The sequence below is a fragment of the Pseudopodoces humilis genome, chromosome 10 (genome assembly GCF_049639895.1).
Source record: "Pseudopodoces humilis isolate 2021_Gansu_Grassland_sample_001 chromosome 10, ASM4963989v1, whole genome shotgun sequence".
NCBI classification, from domain to species: Eukaryota; Metazoa; Chordata; class Aves; order Passeriformes; family Paridae; genus Pseudopodoces; species Pseudopodoces humilis.
Window position 1 is genome coordinate 9,272,962 of NC_142209.1, and position 19,618 is coordinate 9,292,579.

General features: G+C 39.0%; 1 protein-coding gene across 1 annotated transcript in view; it reads left to right on the forward strand.

The window, feature by feature from the left end:
- The first annotated feature begins 15,072 nt into the window (after positions 1–15,072).
- The window catches only part of CRB1 (crumbs cell polarity complex component 1), a 97,778-nt gene continuing 93,232 nt past the window's right edge, over positions 15,073–19,618 (forward strand). Inside the window, exon 1 of the mRNA XM_088060497.1 lies at positions 15,073–15,205. Coding sequence (XP_087916623.1) covers positions 15,073–15,205 — 133 coding nt within the window. The remainder of the gene's footprint in view (positions 15,206–19,618) is intronic.

Consider the following 19,618-nt stretch of genomic DNA (forward strand, 5'->3'; position numbering starts at 1 on the left):
TTACCTCTCAGCCATCTGCTCTTTTAGGATGTTCCTTGTGCATGCCCACCTTTTATTTCTGCAGAATAGTTAAACTGTACATAAATTGTAAAAATAAGCTTCTCTATTGGGTTTCTCTGTTTTGATTTTGCATGGAAAAAGAAAGTTCTGGAGCAAGGCATTTTAAAATTTAAAGTGAGCCTTACATTTCACTCTAATCCGAATAGCAAGCACATAAAGACATCATTAGTAGGTAATTGGCTTCTTGGGTCTTACTGTTTCCATAGCAAATCCTTCATTTGGAAAGTATGAAACTAAGTGCTTCATCAATTTTCATGAGAGAAATACATAACAAAAATATATCCTTGAGAAGAACTATTTTGCCAGCAAGCATAAACAAGCTAGGGAAGTGATCTCTGGGGCAGGCCTGAGACTTGCATGGTTTATTTTGTGTTGTTGGGGAGCTTGGGGAAGGGTTTGGGTTTTTTTCCCTAGGTAACTACCTGCTTTTTCATTTTTTGCTGCTGCTGTTATTTACTCTGTGTTGAGCACAATGTGGTTTCTTGGCAGTCTACAAAGCATCTACAGCTTATTGCCAAACTGTACAAGTTCAGCTGGCATTTTGACTTAGCACAGGCCTAGGTAACACTTCTTTTCTCTTGCTGTCCATGAAGGATTTAGTTCAAAGAAAAGTGGTAGAGTGCTAAGTGATCCATTACCATGCCTGGCATTGCCACAATAATTATGCTCTGGAAACAAAATGTCCTTGAAATCTCAAGTCATTAGGGTTCTTTCAGCATTAAGTCTTCTGCAGTTTGTACAAAGTACAAGTGGTACAGACAAAATTTAACTATATTAATCCCTTTTGTTCCAATGCTTATTCATGCTGCATTTTTTTGCCCATTAATAGACTATCCCACATAGGTTAAAAAGCTGACTTTTACACTAATTAAAGACAGCATCAATCAAAGAATAAGCACTTGCTCACCTACTGTACAGAATTTGCAAAGGCATCTTCTTTGATTTGTCCAGGAAAACAGTATATTTATCAAATAAATAGTTTTTAATTGTTGGAAATTAAGTAGCTTTCTGCAAGAAGGTTTGTTGTTGAAGGAGGTGGTTTCATCTTAAAGTACTTGTTCTTCAGCTCAAAATCTTCCATTCTGAGATACAGCGAAACTAGAAATGACAGATACTTGAATCAAACACTGCTTAAACAATAAGCAGATAGGGAATCAACTCTTAAGCAGTTAGCTGCCAACTAAACAGAAATAAAATTACATAAAAATAGCATGCAAGTTTTCATACCTGTCTGAATTATTTCAGTTTATTGCAATATATTCCTTAAGAACTGATCACTGTAAGCACCCAGTTATAAATCTAGTAGCACATACATTCACATCCTTCTTCAAACAGCTGACTTTACTTTGGCCACAACATTTCTGCTAAGGTAAATTTCTCTCTAGGAATTTTATAGTTAATTTGCCATGGGTTCATGGTGTATGACACTGCTGAAACATGACCCGTGCTGTCATTCTTCCTTTTTGTATCCCAGGTGTGTCAGTGATGGGTGGGACCTAGGGAAGAACCCACAAAGCCTATACTTCCTCTAGTCTGAGATTTTTCTGTATTTTATTGCCAATCACCACATACACACAAATGTTTTAAATTAGGCTGTGAAGTGAAAGGGTTATAAGATTGCCTAGAGACTCCAACAAGTTTTCTAGCCAACAGTGCTAAGTAAAGTCCATTGCTGGAACCATTGCCAAGAAATCTTTTCATATAAGCCATGAAAAGACCACCCCAGTCTCTCAATCCAGCAGTCTCTGGGGCACTAATCAGCTGGAGGCTGGTTGTACTATTATGGATGTTTTACATGTGAGTCACATTCTCCCCTTGTCTCCTCTCTAAAGTGCAGCAAGTGAAACGTGGAGAGAAGGAGGTCAGATCCACTCTGACTGTATCAGCCTGCCTTGTTCCATCCGGGAAGTTTAGTGCAGGGAAGGGTGGACACCACCTCTGCTTGGGTTTTGTTCTCTGGAGTGTTCTGTAAGCAGACATGAGTTCAATAACAATGATCTTTGCCACTGCCATCTTTTTCCAGGAGATTCATACAGTGTGGAAGTTGCAGAGAATTTTATGGCTACAGACTCCACAGAACAGATTTCCTCATGAAATGCTAATCCAGTGCAGCCCTGAGGTGAAATCAGCAGGGACCTGGAACAAGACACTCCCTGCTGTCACAATAAAGCAGAAATGCTATGTCTGTTAATTCTGAACTCAGTACTAGGCCAGCTCTACAGGTAGATTCACAGGTGCACTGCATTGCCTTCACAATTTGAAAAATGTGGCGACTGAAGAAATCCTGGGTAGAGGGAAATTGGGAAATTGCCTGTGTATTTTCCTCCCATCCCTGCCTGCTCCACCTGATCCCCTAGTGCCTAGCAGCTCAGGGGAAAGGAGGGTGAGAGGAAAGCTGAACCAGAGAGAATAACATTGGAGGAAATACCAGTCTGCCCTCTACTGATGTAAGTCTTAAGCTGTGCTACAAAATTACTGTAAATTGAAGCTGTACCCATGCCTGAAGGAGAAACAAGGACCTAACATGTTTATTTTCTGTAGTTTTGGGTGATGTTTTCAACAGAGCACTCTAAACCTTTTGCAATAACGTGCCACTAGCATCAGAGGTATTTTCCTTTAAACAAAACAAGAACTGGGGAGAAGTTCTTTTTCTAAAAGAAAAAAAGAAGTTCTATTTCTAAAAGAAATATCTTTTATTAGTTCAGCCGGTGTATGTCACCACTGGAACTAAAAACAATGCCCCAGCTCTATGAATGTGACCTTCAGAAGACTTCATGTGCCCAAAATCATCTTTATTTTTCCAGCCATATCAGCTGGTTAGTAAAAGGTATTGCCTTTCCCAATATGTCTTGCCTTATTTATTACCTTAGATCATTGTAACTGCAACAACATTATTAAGTAAAACAAGCATAACCAGACTTTCCTGTGTTGTGTTCCGGGGTTGCAGGATCATGTCCAGGGAGGCTACAGTTACCTGTGACCCACATGGGACTCCAGTGAGACTGGCTTCTGCTCAGGAAACCATTTGTTCAGCACAGGAACAAACTCAGCTTAGATCCAGAGACAGAGAGCCCTGAACAGAAGCAGTGGGTTTTATGGGACAGAACCAGGGTGGAGTTTAAGGTCAGGGACTAATAGGGACAGAGCAAAGGAGAAACCCCAGGGGCTCAAACCCAATCAGAACACCCTGGGCTGCTACCCCATGCCCAGGGTGGGGCAATTCTTCCTGGGCTCACAGGGCCCATCCTCTGAGGCAGAGGGATGGAATTTACACTTTCCAGGCTTTAAAGCCATGCCTCTCACTTTAACAATGCTTATCTGAAACTAAATCTTTGCCTCCCTGGGCGGGGGCACCTCACATAAATAAATACAGAAATAATCTTGTTTCTCAAATATATTTTGAAAATGTATAGCGTAAACAGCATGAAGAAGTTTCTCTGTGTTTTACATTGCTGCATTTCCATTGCACTGCCTGGTGAGAGAGACCTGTTAAGCTACCAGAGCACCCTGAATGCTGAGGCCCTGGTACGAGACAACAAGAATTTCAGTCATGGAGGGTAGCAGGGAGCTGATGTCACTGTCTCTTTTTCAGTCAACCAGAAACCAATTATCCCTGGCTGACAGGCCAAATTAAATCATTGGGTACAAGGAGATGCCAGCTATCGTCCCCTAGATTAGGTAATTGTGGCTTTATTACACTCAGGCCTGATGCTCTTTGTTGGGCCACAGAATAGACCTAAGAGTTACTCTGGTCTGTCTCTCTTTCCATCCTTTCCATAAGCATTAGTGTATTCTTAATCCCCGAGAAAATAAAAATGCTAATTTTTTCATATATATGATATTAATAGATCCTTCTATCTATCCAGGTTTATAAAGAACATGAAGTTAGGAGTTCTGCCGTGGAAGGCCTCAGGTAGCAGCAGATTTATACTTAAGATCCCAGGTTTTTATCTAGTACACTTGCAAGGATATAGAAAGTTTTTTGCTTATACTTCTTTGGAGCTTAAGAATGTGTGTGACATAGTATCTGGCTGATTTACAGAGGAGCTGCCTAGTTCACTGCATGGATTGTTTGGAGCAGAAGAAATAAGGCACTAAGGTGTCAAAATCCAGGTTAGCACCAAGTTGTGACCCTCCAAGGTCTTCAGGAACAGATTGCTTGCAATGACACAAGGAAGTGGTACTGAACTAGCTAGTTAATTTAAATTACCAAGGTTAAAAGCTTTTTACATTGCCCAGTAGAAAGCAGAATTTGGTATACAGAGTAAGATACAACTATATGTCCATGTAGAAACCTGGGTGTACAATGTGCTCAGTAGTTTTTATTGAAGAGGAAAAAAAATACATTTGCTATTGAAGACTTTTCAGAAATAGAGTATAATGCATAGAAGTTTCTGAATGGGATAAAAAAATTGGAAAGCTGATGGTGGTAATACGTTGGAAGGTTAGCACATGAAGCTGACAAATTACCAGCAGCTATTAAGCCTTTGTGCCTTCAGAAAATATCTGCTGTGTAATTACAAGGACAGCTAGAAGCACTCAGATAGGCCTATCAGCTCAGTGTTTATCAATGGTTCCCAGAGCTCTTCTCCTTCCCTTTGTGATGAACCTTGACATGGTTACAGTTGTCAGGGAACCAAACTCGATCTCTCTGCTAGAGAGGCAGGGTCCTTCAAGGTGTAGGAGAGATTAAAATGCTATTCTGCATCCTCCTGAATCACTATCCATGTAATTTGTAGAAGCTATTTGTTTTGAATTATGAAGTCAAAAGCATGTATAATCTACAACACATTTTTTCCCAAAGACATACAATTGCAGAAACTCAAGGATGTTTTCGTGTTAGATGAGCTTTTTAACTGACATTCTCTATTTGTCTGAATTTACATATTCCATGATGTATTGCCCATTTACTCACAGTCAGGATAAAAGGCTGCAGTTATGAAGCTTACAGGTCTTGTGTAACTCTCCCCACTGTTAGAAAGAAATATTACGTAATGAAAGCATTATATCTGTTTCTGCAGCAACACTATAGTGTGAGAATTTCAGTACCCTATTTTAATGTAGGGGACATTCATTATTTGTTCTCTTAATTACATTTTAATAGTAATTACTACATTTTCCTAAGAAAGTATAATTAAATTCTGATGTCAAGAGGCAGACTACAAGTACATTATAGTTAGGCTTTGAGGCCACTGTTAAAAACCTGGAGCAATACAAAAGTGTGTCCAGTCAAAAAAGCAAGCACACAAAACAGAGAAAAATGTTTTAATCAAAAATATAAGGAAATACAGAATTAATTCTGCTTTGTTAGCAATCCAATGCACATAAACAGATAGCTTGTACAACAAGCTTGTACAAGAAATGGCTACATAAAAGTTATTTTTAAAGAATGATACTAACCAAAGTAAAACACCTACGAATTAAATGACAACTGAGTTAGTAAAATGTCTGTATAAACAAATGCAGTAGCAGGAGAAGAACTTTTTGTAGTCATGCCAAAGTAAGCATATGAAGCATATGAAATAATCCCTATGAAATAAGTCCTATGAAAAAATCCTGTAACAGTGACCTTCCCAAATGCAAAAATGAATCAAACTCACTTGCTGCCTGGGGTGTCACTGGAGCTAAATCCCTTTCAGTGAATTTTGGTACATTATGATTGGTTTGTACATGTCTCTTTTGGTGTAGTTTGTTGCTATCTCAAGATGCAACAAGGAAAGGTGCATTAATTTCCAATAAAAACAGTGGAGGGGGAGAATCAGCTTGTAAATTAATTTCCCTTTATTAGGCAAACTTGATAGAGCACTGTAGCCCCTCAAAAGGCTACTTGCTTTCCTTCTTGAGCAGTTACGGTTGCTCATTCTTTTCTGTGGTTGAATTTTATGTCACCCATCCATTTGCCAACGTGAACCACAACAACCATGAGTCTTTTTAGTGCTGTTGGGTTCTGTGGCAAAAGGACTGACAGTAACTTGGATGCCTTTACATGCTAACGAGATGATATTACTTTTCTTCTTCTGAGTGGTTTTTAAATTCTGTTTCCACTAGTGCATTATTTGAATCAAAAAATGGAGAAGAGACTTCAAAGTAAATCTGGGAGTGAGATTGCTTTCTTCTCCTTTGAAAATATTTTTCTTTTTTGGAATGAAACCACAGATTGAAATCTTTAATATTTGTTTATTGCCTTGAAAATATGTGGTATCAGAAGTGGCTTGGATTAGTTGAAAGGTATGACTGGAGGAATCTTAATTTATGTTTCAAACTTTTCAAAACACCTTAAAATTATTTTACTTGTTCAAAGGAAAAAATATCAAGAAGGTAATACCTTTTAAAATTGCAAAAACCTCTTTTTCATCCATTTTTAAATAAAATATGCTTTATAAAACCTCACAACTACACACACATGCAGAGAAAAATAAATTACAAACCTTACCCTCTTCCTTCTGAAAGGCTTCAAAAATCTCTGGCCAGCTTCACTTCAAAGACCAGGTGGTTTAGAGAGACCACCATCCAACTTGAATTTCTGCTCAGTGTTGGGAAACGAGCTCTCATTTAAATGGCATACAGTACAAAACAATTGTACTTAATTCTGCTCATGATAAATGTTACTGGATAAATTCAGGTATTATTGTTAGAGAACATGTCAAATTGGCATCACTTTGGCCAGATAGATTTTTGTCTTTGAATTACAACACCTATTTTTGGAATAACTGTGGCTTGTGACACATAAAGGAATAAGGTCCTAAAGAAATGCCAAACTGTTAGAGAGTCACACTGAGTGAGCACAAATCATGTAGTCTGCTAGACTCATTATTTCCATAGCTTCTAATGGAGAGAAGAACAAATACAGTACATCCTGCATGCCCAGCCTTCAGAAAGTTAATTTCATTTCTTGAACACTCATGATTGCCATGAATGTCAGAAGAGAATTTGGTATCATTCTTGTGGGTTATTGGTTTCCCAGCTTATTTAAAGACAGTGTTATACAAGGACATGTTGCATTAATCTACTTCACCAAATTAATACTGAAGTCTGACTTTGCTGCTGCAGGAGTCAAGGGGATCAAGGTTAACATGGCTTATGTTTATCCATTTTTCAGTAGTCAGATGCTGCCAGAGACTGTTTCATTCACTCCAACTAATCTTATTTTGGATGAGTGAGCTGTGCCTTTAGACTACAGTCCATTTAGCAACTTTCAGGGCTACATTTCTGAAAGAGCTCATCATTTGCTGTTCTTCAGGCATATGAGTCATGCCCATAGGTTTACCTGGGGACTAAGTCTTTCGGAAGTGCTGTGGGGGTGTGGAGTTTCTCATTACTCTGTCACACCAGTGGCAACATCCTCAATTCTGAGTGCAGTTGTGTCACAGTCGGCTCACTGCGACTCCCAGGTCCGGTCCGGCTGGGCGAGTGTGGCAAAACAGAGGGACAGGAATGATGGAGTTGCCTGAAAAACTTCAATGATGGTAAAATAACAACTGCAGAAACAGCATGTTCTGGGGGCAAGCTCCAAAGACTAAGGGGTGTGGCAAACTTAACAATATATGGGTGTACCTGAGGGCAGGGACCAGGGACATGACCTTATATGTGACAGCTCCTGAACCAACTGAGAACCAGAACCAGAAACATGGCCTATTATGGAATGCTCCCAGAAGCATCTTGATTTCCATCCTTTCAGTATACCACCTCCCAGGTCTCAAGTTTATGCCTTCTGTACAAGGTACCTGAGCTAAGCCACTATCCATCCCAGCCAGATCCCATACAGTTGTAAACTAAGAGGAAATCTTACCCTGTTAGCATGAGGAGCTCCTGCAACACATATGGGCCATGTTGCTGTGGGTATTTCTTGTTTGTTACTGTGAACACATCTTTTTTAAACAACTTGCTTGTGGGAACTGACAATTGTCAAATAAGAGATTTTTAGGCTTCAGGCATTAGCTTGATCCTGTGTGAAACTAAGTCACACAACTTTCTCACTCTGGCTTGAGAAATCATAGGGAAGTATTCAAACAGTCCTTAGAGAAGGAAAACAATCTCTGCAGGTGTTGTCACCTTGTTGTTTACTTGTAAGAAATGGTCAAGGGGTGATGTTCCTAACTGTCCAGTGATGGTGATGTGTTGGTTTGATGGCCGATGAAAGTTTTACCTTTTTGGACCTTCTCAGAACTGTCTATAAAAGAAGATCTGGAAGAATAAAAAGTTCCTTCTTTTGCAACCAAAGCTAGAGAGTCAGTGTCATCACTTCTCCGTTCCTAATACAGTGCAACACTTGCTTGTAGTCAAGACACTGAATATGCAGTTTGATAGCAAAATCTTGTTTCTCTGATAATGGTAATTACATTGGAAGTGCTGGCTTAGAAATTCTTATATTCCAGAAACTCAGAAACTCTCAGATTTAGAAGTTTCAGTCCCACAAACCTGTGTTTGGTGAATGTTGGTGCTAAAATCAAATCTGGGTGCTAAGACCAGAGGTATCAGCACCTGCACATGCACAACAAATCATATTCACCCAGGCTTTCAGTGTATTGGAAGAACTTATTGCCAAAATGCCTTAAAAAACAAACAAACAAACAAAAATACTTGATATCCAGGAGAATGAAAAGCACTGCATGAAGTCCAACATATGCAAAGATCTCAACTTGATCACAGACAAAAATTAAGATGCAACAAACCACCTGGTGATTTGAGTGGCTCTCTGGACACTTAAGGAATATAAGTCAACTACAGTAGTAATGTCTCCTCCTACCCTCTTTCACATCAACATGGTGCTTGGAGGTCAGGCTGTGCCTCCTCCATCCAGGGGGTGTTTTCCTTTCATTGCATTGGAACGTGGTGACATCACATACGTCATTATCACTGAGGTCAGCATCACCACCGGTGGTTGAACTAGGTGTGAGATAAAATTAGCACAAGTTTGGAAGACTGAATATTTCATTTTACCTTGTGAACAATGTAATTCAAACTGACAAACTTTCAGGATTTAGTTCAGTACAAAGCCACAGCCTTTGAGAAAGGCATTGGCATTAAGATGAATGCTGTCTTACCCAATCTTAGCAGAAACTTGAAATCCCTTTGGGGCACCTACCGCTGCTTATTGTTCCCATAATATTATCTAATACTTTAATACAGAGGCCAAGATTTCCAAGAGGAATTTAGTGCTTTCCATGATCCACACCGAGACACTTCAGAGATGCCTACAGGAAAATTTTGCTTTGTGGTTTCTGGAAGTCACATCCTTCAACTGAAGACCTGCAAATCCAGGAGATCCAAATCGTCAGATGCTTGTCAAAACCTTGTCACACTCAATGTACAATGACTGGGTACAGAAGAGGAGGAAAAAAAGGTATAAGGGATATTGGAGATCATGAAAAATTAAGAAACTTCTGCATTTTCCTGTTAGAAAAATTACTTTTTTATGGTGTTTTGCATTGCAAATTTAACTACCTCAAAATTATTTATCACTTCAAGTACAGTGAAGCAAACCAGGGAAAGAACTAGCTTTGTGTCCCTCAGCCCCGTGCTTGGCTGTGAAACCAAGTGTGTTGTCATCTTTCTCTATTTGCAAAGACCAAAATTCAAACAACAGTTTTAGAAGCATCTCCTCCTTCCCAGCCTCTCCACATGACTGTAGTCATCATCCTGCCCTGTCCCTAGGACAATTGCAGTGTTTACCAGAAGTAAAATGTTTACATGCAAATTGTGTGTTAAAATCAAGCATATTTAGTTACTAATCCTGCCTTCCTCAGTCTTGCTTTTTCTCCTCCTCTACACTGTTGCCTGCTGGAATTGTCGGGCCTGAATTCCTTCTAAAACCACTTTGTATTGATCAGATGAAATCATGCTACAAACCTATGCAAATCTTTTCCAAATACCTTTGAAACTGTGGCTGAACTATACTACTATGTCCCCTGTAACAGATGGGATTTTAAATTTAATTCCAATACTTTCATGTTTAGGTCTTTCTGGTTTGTAGTATGAGTTACCTCACTCTGAAGGGAATTAAAAACGGGAATTAAAAGAGGATATGTAAGACTGTTAACACACCTATTTTGCTGAAGTGAAAAGCATAGAGGGAAAAATAAATATACAACCCATTTAGAACTTGATGTATCAGTGCTTTTGTAAAAACACAATTTGCTTCATTTTCTCAAGCACTCCTGTAACCTTGGCACTCATAGAAAGCTTATTGGTACAGACAGAAACTTCCTGATTAGATGGCTCATTAGCAGCAAGGTACAGAATACTAATTGCCAATTTTCATCTGCATTGACAAGGCCTGACCTAGCAGTCATCTGATTGAAATTGCTTCCCTGGTGATGCCTCTTGCTTCCCTGCTTTCTGATCCCAGATTCCCAGCCACACACAATATGATAAAAACGTGTTGTTTTACAAAAATTCATCAAAGATAAGAATGAGTGAATCACACACTTTATTGACTTCTGCAGGTTCCAGGGGAATCCTGTCCTACCTTGCAAAGCCACTTTGTTTTGCCTACCAATATGTAAAATACCCAGGAGAGACTTCATATGAAAACTGAAACAGCTTTTATTGCTCTCACTATTTATATCACATCCAAAATTAGAGCTATCTGAGCAAATCAGCTTGACACTCCTGTAATCTTTGGTTACAAAGATCAAAGCAAAAACCAAACATTTGGTTAAATTTGTATTTTAGGTTGGCACGTAGAAAACCCTCATTACTCAGTAGGAAAGTGGCTACCATGGGAATCAAAAAAATAGTCATAATTTGAAAAAGTATATTACATTTAAGAAAGCAATATGCTTGGCAAGTCTTGCAAAAGAATTTTACATTTTCAGATAAAGCCCTTCAGTTTCATAAAAACATTAGTAACCTGAAAATAGGCAGAACTGACAGGTCGTGCTCTAGTGCTTTATTCTGGGTGAGAAAGACATAAAAGGAGCAAAGTAAGAGTTCAAAACCCAAAATATTTGTACAATTTGTACACCCTAATAAAAAGGAAAAGAAAGTTCAAAAGACATAACATTTATAGACTAAGAATTTAAATACAGTAATCAAATATTTGTCTCTGGAAAAGTATGGGTTAAAGGAGATTCCAGTTCTCTCTTGCCCAGTTCTTTTGTGGGTGGTTAACTTTGCAAGTGTTGCAGGAAATCAGGAGTTGCAATTAAAGTTGTCCTTGTTGCAAGGAGCCCAATTAAAATGCAAATAGATTTATAGTGGTTTTGTTAGTGAGGTGAACAACTTCCTCTTACAATACAATTCAATCTAGAAGACCTTTCAGCCATCCCTTGCTCACAATGATTTATCCATGGCCTTGGTTTGTCCACTCATAATTACCCGAAGTGCAACAAGGTGGAGAAAAGAAATTATCTATCAGACATTTACTGAAGAGGTACATAAAGTACCGTAAACAGGAAGATGATTTGGATTACTTGGTCAGATCCATTGTTCTAGGAAACTCCATCATCCTCAGTTTTCAATAAATACTTCAGGATGTATTTAATTCCCAAACCAGGATGTCAGACCAGAGTGACTTCATGCTTGAATGCTCTGTAGTTTTTTTTAATAAATGAAGCTCTCCCATTGGTGAACCGGGAAGACCAGTGAAATTTAGAAACCCAGTTTAATCCCTGATGAAATTCAGCAAGAACATAAGAGAAGATGTACACAAGAAGCACCACTGAATATGAGTAAGAAAGTCCTTAGGGAAAATCAGGGATTATTTTATAAACAGAGGCTTTCTGCATTAAGTATGCAGAACTGGGGACTGAGCTAATATAGGCTGGAGCTTGTGCAGGAAATCTCTATATTAAGAGAATTGCAGGAATATATGGTGGGAAGTGACCACCTGCTCAAAGTACATTTAATTTGAGCATGAAATCACCCACCTGTTCCTGACTATTACCAGTGTCTTACTTGCCAGTGGGCAAAGGGATTTTTAAAATTAAGAAGGGATTTATAAAAGCTTCAGGTTAGTCAGCATCAAGCATTTTGCAAACTCACATCTTCCACTTGCAAGACAATTTTACACTTTACATGAATTACTTAACTATTCTACTTTCTGTTTATTTTGTAGTTTACATTTAAACTAACAAAACATTGGAAAATAAGTGCCAATTACTTGGGAAAATCACCTGTAAATATATCTGACCTAGAAGGCACAGGATGGTGTCAATAAAAATTACACTTTAAACTGGAGCAACATTGAACAATCAGAAAACATGCCCACCAGTGAGAAGCAGAAGATACACAATTAATTAGTACTGCTGTCATCTGAAAATTGAAAACACTGCTTATATCAGGAAGCAAAAGATGTTATACAATTAATTTAGCTGGACAGAGTTGCACAAAATATCTTAGAAGAAATGACACTAACTAGTGTAGTCTGATACCACACCACTCTGTCATTACTGCATGGAAGCAATCAGAACAGAAAAGGCAGCACTTAAGTGAAAGCAAATGACAACACAAATCCCTTTTCCCTGAGAAAATGGCATAGCCTCTGACTTTTGTGACTGCAGAATCTCATCAAAGCTAAGCTGTACTGAGAAAGCATGGAAAATACATTTAGATGTTATGTTTCACTGTGTACAGATGATATGCATACAGAAATTCAAACCTCCTCCTGTAGGCAACTTAAAGGAATTAGGGCAGTGATAAGTTAATTTAGTTTATTTTCCATTATATTCTGGGATATAAATAGCTCACGAAGAAGAAACATTTGAAAAAAGGCATTGGGAAACGCAGAGCTAAGTTTCAAACAGGTTGAAAAAAGCAGCTCTTTTGGTTATTCTGAAAGTGATTACATTTTAATAGCTTTCAGAATACCTAGGAAGTGTTCATATGCTTGCTGTATGTTTTCTAATTACCACAGAGTTACATGGCAGAGTATTTAATTCCAATGTCAACATATGTGTGAACACAATACATTTAAGTTCTCAGATTGGTGGTGTATCCTCATGTCTGAGAACTGCTAAGTTTCCTCAGAGTACAGATTTTACAACTGTGTATTTTTCAGAAAAAATATCCAGATTGAATAGATGTGACTGTTTTCTTGAAGTACTTACCATATATTCCTCAGAACTGAAAACTGTATTTGCTTAAATTAGGGGTCTATCTTTCTGAATACTCACAGAATTTCTTTTTCAAATTGACTAGGATATGAATCCAGAAAATATTGTTGTTGTAAGTAAGCTATATAGTGACAAATTTAAATAATAATGCACTTAAAGCAGGCAATCAGCACTGAGCTAAACTGCATCATTTAGCCCGACAAACGAATTCCCAGATGACGGTGGTATTCTCATGTTCATGTTGTAATGATTATATATCTTACTGCATAATTTCAAACAGAAACAAAGTAGACAGATGGCAAGGAGAAGAAAACATCCAAACAACTACATATGTAAATATAAAAGGGGATTACAAAAAGTGAAACAGCTGAAAACTACAATTAGCCATTTAATTATATTTAACTTGGTAGTTAATCTAAGTACTTTCCACTAGGACCCCTATTCATCATTATGTTCATAGCCCTCGACATTTGGCCAGGAAATCCAGCCTGGGTTGTCAACAGAGAGATCAGAACTGGTGAGTGGAATAGGAAGGCTCAGGGGAGTGGGAGGGTGGAGGCTTCCTGGGAAGCAGATGGTAGAACTGCTTGAACTGCTGGTGCCAGGAGAAGGGAGAGAGGGTCTGGAAAAGTGTGCCACAAGGTCAGCAGTGGGTAAGTGAAGCTCCACATAAGTGAGATGGGAAAGAAGAAGGAGCTTTGCTGCAGGAAAAGAATTTAAATTAATTAGTTCACTGAGCTTAATGAGTGATGTGAAAGTACCTACCTATTATAAACAACTTCAATGAATTCATGTTGGCATCAACAGTCTGCTTCCTACTCATCTGAGGCCTTCAGCATATACTTGAATTTCAGCTTGTTCTTTGTTCAGTTAAGTGTACATGTAAAATTAAACTCATTAGCAAAGGCTTCCTGAACTGGGGGATTAACATTCTGCTGAAGTGGGGAGGACAAATACAATACCAACTGTATTGACTGTTACCTGTTTGACAGTAACATAGCATAGCAATGACCAATGAGATTTTTCAGGCTGTTCCTGGGCTTGGGAATGCCTGGATTCTCACTGAGGCAGGGAGAGTAAATGCCAAGAGCCAAAGACCAGGAGGATGGGTGGAGGTGAAGGTGGTGGAAAGGTTCCACTTCATTCACTGCCAAATAGGCAGCTCATCTCTGTCTTGGTCTCAGAACCGGAATGGTGCTGTGGCACTAATTGCTGTGGCACAGCTCCCCCACAGTGGACACACAGACTGGGTGTGAGGTGACGGAGGGCCACAGTTTGTACTGGATCATGGGATGAATACAGCTCCTGGGGCTGCTTCTGTCTGCCCTCACTTTCCCTTCTGCTAGAGCAGGACAAGGATTTTATCTGTGAATGGAATGGTGATCTGTGGATGAGGCACTGCACACAGACAGCGCTGGGCACAAACAGCACACTGCCTGTGCCGCGCAGGGGTGAGGAGCTGCTGGGGCAGCTGGGGAAGACTCTCCTTGTACAGGCAGGCTGATGGCACTAAATACCAGCTCTTTAATACCAGCCCTGGCTAAAACCAAATGGAGTCCATGTCCTGCCACCACCCTCTTCTCTTACTGATCCTGCTGGAACACCGTCTGGTTCTGTGACTTATTCCTCCATGAGCAGTTCAAGATTATAAGACAGCCTGATGAAGCTCAGACGTCCTGTGCCAGCTCCCAGAAGTGTGCTTTTTAGTCACTCCAGTGTAAACAATACCAGCAACAACTACAACAAATAAATGCTAAGGAAAAAAGCAGGCTAACATCTTACTAAATAAAGACTCAGAAGGTGGATGTTTCATCTTTTCACTTCATGTGCAAACGGTGTAATATAACAGAAAAAAAATCAGAAAGCAGGAAGTGTTTGTGAGCTGACTGTGCAAGAAAACCTCAAGAGTTTTCACTGTGGATTAGGAGTGTGGTGTAGCCGGGTTTGGTGGGCGATAATGAGTGATGAGGTTTGGGCTCTCCGGGCGCTGTGCCGTGCCTGCGCTGCGGGGGCAGCCAAGCGGAGCAGAGCGCACCATTCCCCACACCAGAGAAAGACTCCAGTCCAGCTCCCACACAAATCTGCACCAGGTTTGAATAATCACTCGGACCTGCCGAAGTAAAACCCTAACAAGCACAACTGCCTCTTGAATCAAAGTCTGCAGGTTTTTCACAGTGGGCAGGCTGGGGGGCACGGGCAGAGATGGCTCGTAGGGGGCTGGCTGCCCGGGGTGTGCCCTTAGCTTCAGACACGAGGAGAAAGCAGTGAGGATCAGCACCGGCCCTTTGGACAACAGGCAACTCTGTGGAGGATGTCCTATCAAGATAAATATGGCTCATTCAAGAATTAACTCTCTACACATCTTCTACCTCAGTTTTTTGCTGCTCATCCATTTAAAAAGTAAGATTTGCGCTTTTTCTTATTGTTCTGACATATCCTCTGGGAAGATGGTTAGACATGCACTTCTAGCAGAAAGCTTGTGTTGTCAGAAGGCTTTAAAAATTTGATGGAGATGCCAAAAAAATTTGGTCCATGAAACTAAGTTGTATGAACTCGTTGCTTGATAGCTTTCCTGATCTCCATGCTTCAACTTTTTTTTTTTTTTTTTCTTTATAAGGAAGGAAAGCATTTCGTTGCTTTGCATATTCAAGGTACAACAATAAATTATTTTGCTAAAACTGTACCTATACTTTAAAGTCTGCTTTTTGATACCACTCATTTAGTAAATCTAAACCTTTTTGATTAAAATCTAGACTAACTTATCTTCTGCTTAAACTGTTCATGTTATTTTTTTCCAGTAGTATTGCTTTATTATATATACTTTTTAAACTACAGCCTCTAGAGAAAGCAGTTATTAAAGAAATGTGATGTATTTGGTGTTGCAAAATATGTATGGATGCATGAAAGTCCAACTACTTTTATAGAGAAAAAATGTTCTCAGCAAACTTCCACATAAACAGAAGTGTGCAAAATAGTGGAAGTCACAATGGGTTTTATTGATAATTGTGTCAGATGGCTGAGAGTAAATACAAGCTGAGGAAGCTAAATGGGCTGCTGTTTGTGTATGAAAAGCAGCAGCTCTTGAACATGTTTAAAATGAGGATCTGTGGGATGTGTGCCTGAGGAGGCTGTTTGATTTGTGTCCGCTGCATGTGAATAGGAATAACACAAAGCTTTGAGCAGCTGCCATTAAACAAGAAGACTTGGCATTAGCGTACAGTGTTGTGTAATCTGGGTCGCCTTCTGTTGCTGCATCACTCAAATTGTTACTTGGACAGTTTACAGCCCAACATAAATTAAAGACTAAAAAGAAAACAGATGCAGTTGAATCAACCAGCACTGAAAAAAAATAGCACACTTGAAAATTCAAGAAAAATACAGAATGTCATAGAAACATTGTTTTATGCTAGTAATTTTCTTTTTGGGGATGTACTGATGTGAATCGGGGAAGGTAAAGTGCTTTTTCTAAATTAACTCACAACAGGACATACCCCCCCCCAAAAAAAAACAAAACAAAACAAAAAAAAACCTGGACCTTTAACTTTCACAAAGCAATTTTCAAATTGCATCCTGTAGGATGAGCAACCAGAAAGTCCCTGAGACAGATTGCTATCTAAGGAAAGTAATAGAAGTAGTGTTACTTAAGAAAATTTTATTTATCCATGAGGCAGGCAAATCAATACAAAACATGAAAGCTTTGGGAATGGGAATTAGAAGTTGAGTTCTTATAAATTAAGAAGGTTGCATTAAAAACCTCATGCACAAAGAAAACATTGCTAGAATGAAAGCATGAAAAAAGCCCTCAGGAATCAGTTTAAAGAAAGAAGATAAATACAAGTTTTGGCTTTCACCTCAGGTGAGTTTTGCTCAATGCAGGATGCCAAAGGCGAGGAAAGTAATTTTATGTAATTTTATGCCTTTTCCTTTGCCCACTTAACTGGGATGACATTTCAGATGTGGCACAGATTTTCTCTGAGTTATGGTCATATGGCGAGTTTCAAGCAAAGGGCTTTTCAGTCTTGGAGAACTTTTTCAGGTAGAACTGTGGCTGTTGCCGCAGTGTGATACAAATTGACAGGATGGAGCAGCTGCCTCGGGAACCAGAATCAGGCTTAGCACCATATCTCTGTCTGTCAGTGCTGTGCATTTAATGATCTTGATAGGTGTTTTATCTTCAGAAAGTTTGTACCCCATTTAAAACTGATAACAGTTTCTGTTTATAAAAACATAACTGTGAACAGGTAAGACAGAAACAGAAGCAGAAGAATTGACTGCTTAAAAATTGACTGCTTCCCTATTTAAAAATTAAAGCTGAGAAAGACCATGACAGAAAAGCTGAGGATAAAATGGAACAGAGGTCATTGATGATATTTACAGAAGTTGTATCAGTCATAATGTTTTTTAAATCAATTTACTGGATTTCTCTTCCCCCGAAGGATTCTAATCTTAGGTCCTGCTTAAAGGCAGAATGTTCTGTATAACTATTTATTCTAAACAGTTTGGAAAATAAATAGTATTTAGAAGCCATGAACTCTGTGTGCAAGCATTCAATACAAGTTGGGTTTATATGGCATTTTGTGAACATCATTTGTTTCTACAAATCATACCAAATGAACTACTCACAGAAAATTAATCTGGGGGCATCCAGAGATGCTCAGGTCTGTATGAGGAGGGACCATGAATCAGTATGTACAACAGGTGACAGTAAGCATGTCCCAAATCCAGAGCACTGATAACTCATTGCTGCCATACTATTGTCTAACAGGAATTACAAGCATGAAAATGTGGGCAGAGAGCTGCTTATGAGATAGAGGAAGAGAAATTCTGATAAATACAGGTATATTTGCACATCAGTTATGGAAGTGCTTCTGTCTGAAGTCAAGTTCAAAAACTTTTAAGTCAACATTCAAGTACTGATTTTTTTAACAAGTTTTACAATGGATTACCTACCACTACAGCAGAATTTTCTTCCTTCTGGGAAAAATACAGAAAAATAATATTTTAAAGTCAAAACTATTGCCCATATAAGATGTGGATGCCCCATCTCTGAAAGTGTTCAAGGCCTGATCTAGTGGAAGTTGTCCCTGCCCACAGCAGGGGTGTTCAAACTAGATGATCTTTAAGATGCTTTTCAACCCAAATAATTCTATGATTTTATTTTTCTTCATTTTAGTGGCCTTTCAACAGAGCTGAAAAAAGTTATTATTTACTTCAAAATGAATGCTTCATAAATTGTTCACATGTTCATAAATTAAGAGTGGAAATTCATTTGGGATTGCTATTAATGTGAGCAAAATATCTGAGCTTTACTTGCAGCTTTACTTTTTCCACCCCTCTGAGATGCTGGCACTATGTAATATTTCCCCATGGACAAGAACTCTTAATTTCACACAACTATTCCCGTTACTCATAAAACTTCTAATTACTGCTTAATTGCTGTGTTAGGAATAAAGCTCTGCTTATAAAGAGATTTGTGGTTTTGCTCACACTGCTCATCCCTTATGCACACTCAGACGATGTAAGGACCTTTCCAGCAAAGTCTTGTTAGCGTGGTTTGATGAGTTCACATCCCATTCAGCATCTCCTCATTAGCCCTCCGTGGAGCTGAGCCTGTCAGAGCTGCACTCAGCAGCCTCTGAGCACAGGCACCAGCAGCCCTGCAGCCCTGCCTCCCCTCCTGGCACATTGCATCTGGAGCACAGCAAAAATGAAATATCCTTCGTATGTCTGCCATTATCTCCAGCAAGTTAAAAGCAACAGCTTCTAGACTAGTTGTAATGCTGCTGGGTTGTTAGGTTTTTTTTTCCTTTTCATTTATATATTTTATTATGGATAGCATCTCCATCTGTGGGATGAAATTAAATCTTAAGAATGAAAATTAGTAGACCTGTAACTTTAAAAACAGACAGAAACTTCTGCAAGATAAATGTGTAGAAGTGACATTAAGAACATTACAACCACAACCATACTTGAACCATTCAGTTCAAATTATTACAAGGCATCCTTAGGGTGCTACACCTCCCATTCCAAGAACAGAGTACAGACCCCCTCTCTGCTGTGTGCTCTGTAACTTGGGAACTGTCACCATTGAGAATCTCTGGAGATTAAACATTTCCCCACATCCCATTTTGTCATTCAGAAATGACAGTGTAAAATATCAGCTTCTTCAAAAATTTACCCCTCAAATGACAGTGATTTTGGCAATACAGGACAAACCACTGAATGATGTATTCACAGTGATGGGACAAAAAGGGAATTCTGCAGCAAGGACAATCTCTCTAAGCAGGTTGTTTGTGACTAATGACATATTAGGAAAGAGTCTGATGGACAAGAAAGCAGGTTGTGCAAAAAGGTGTTTTATCATTCATACTTAACCAGCAGCAGAGACCTCACACAGATCTTGAAACACTTATGTATGTTATCCTGTATCCATGATAATGTACGGGAGAAGGTGATGCTGGAAATTTAAAGCATTTCATACAAGCAGAGAACATAAATGTAAT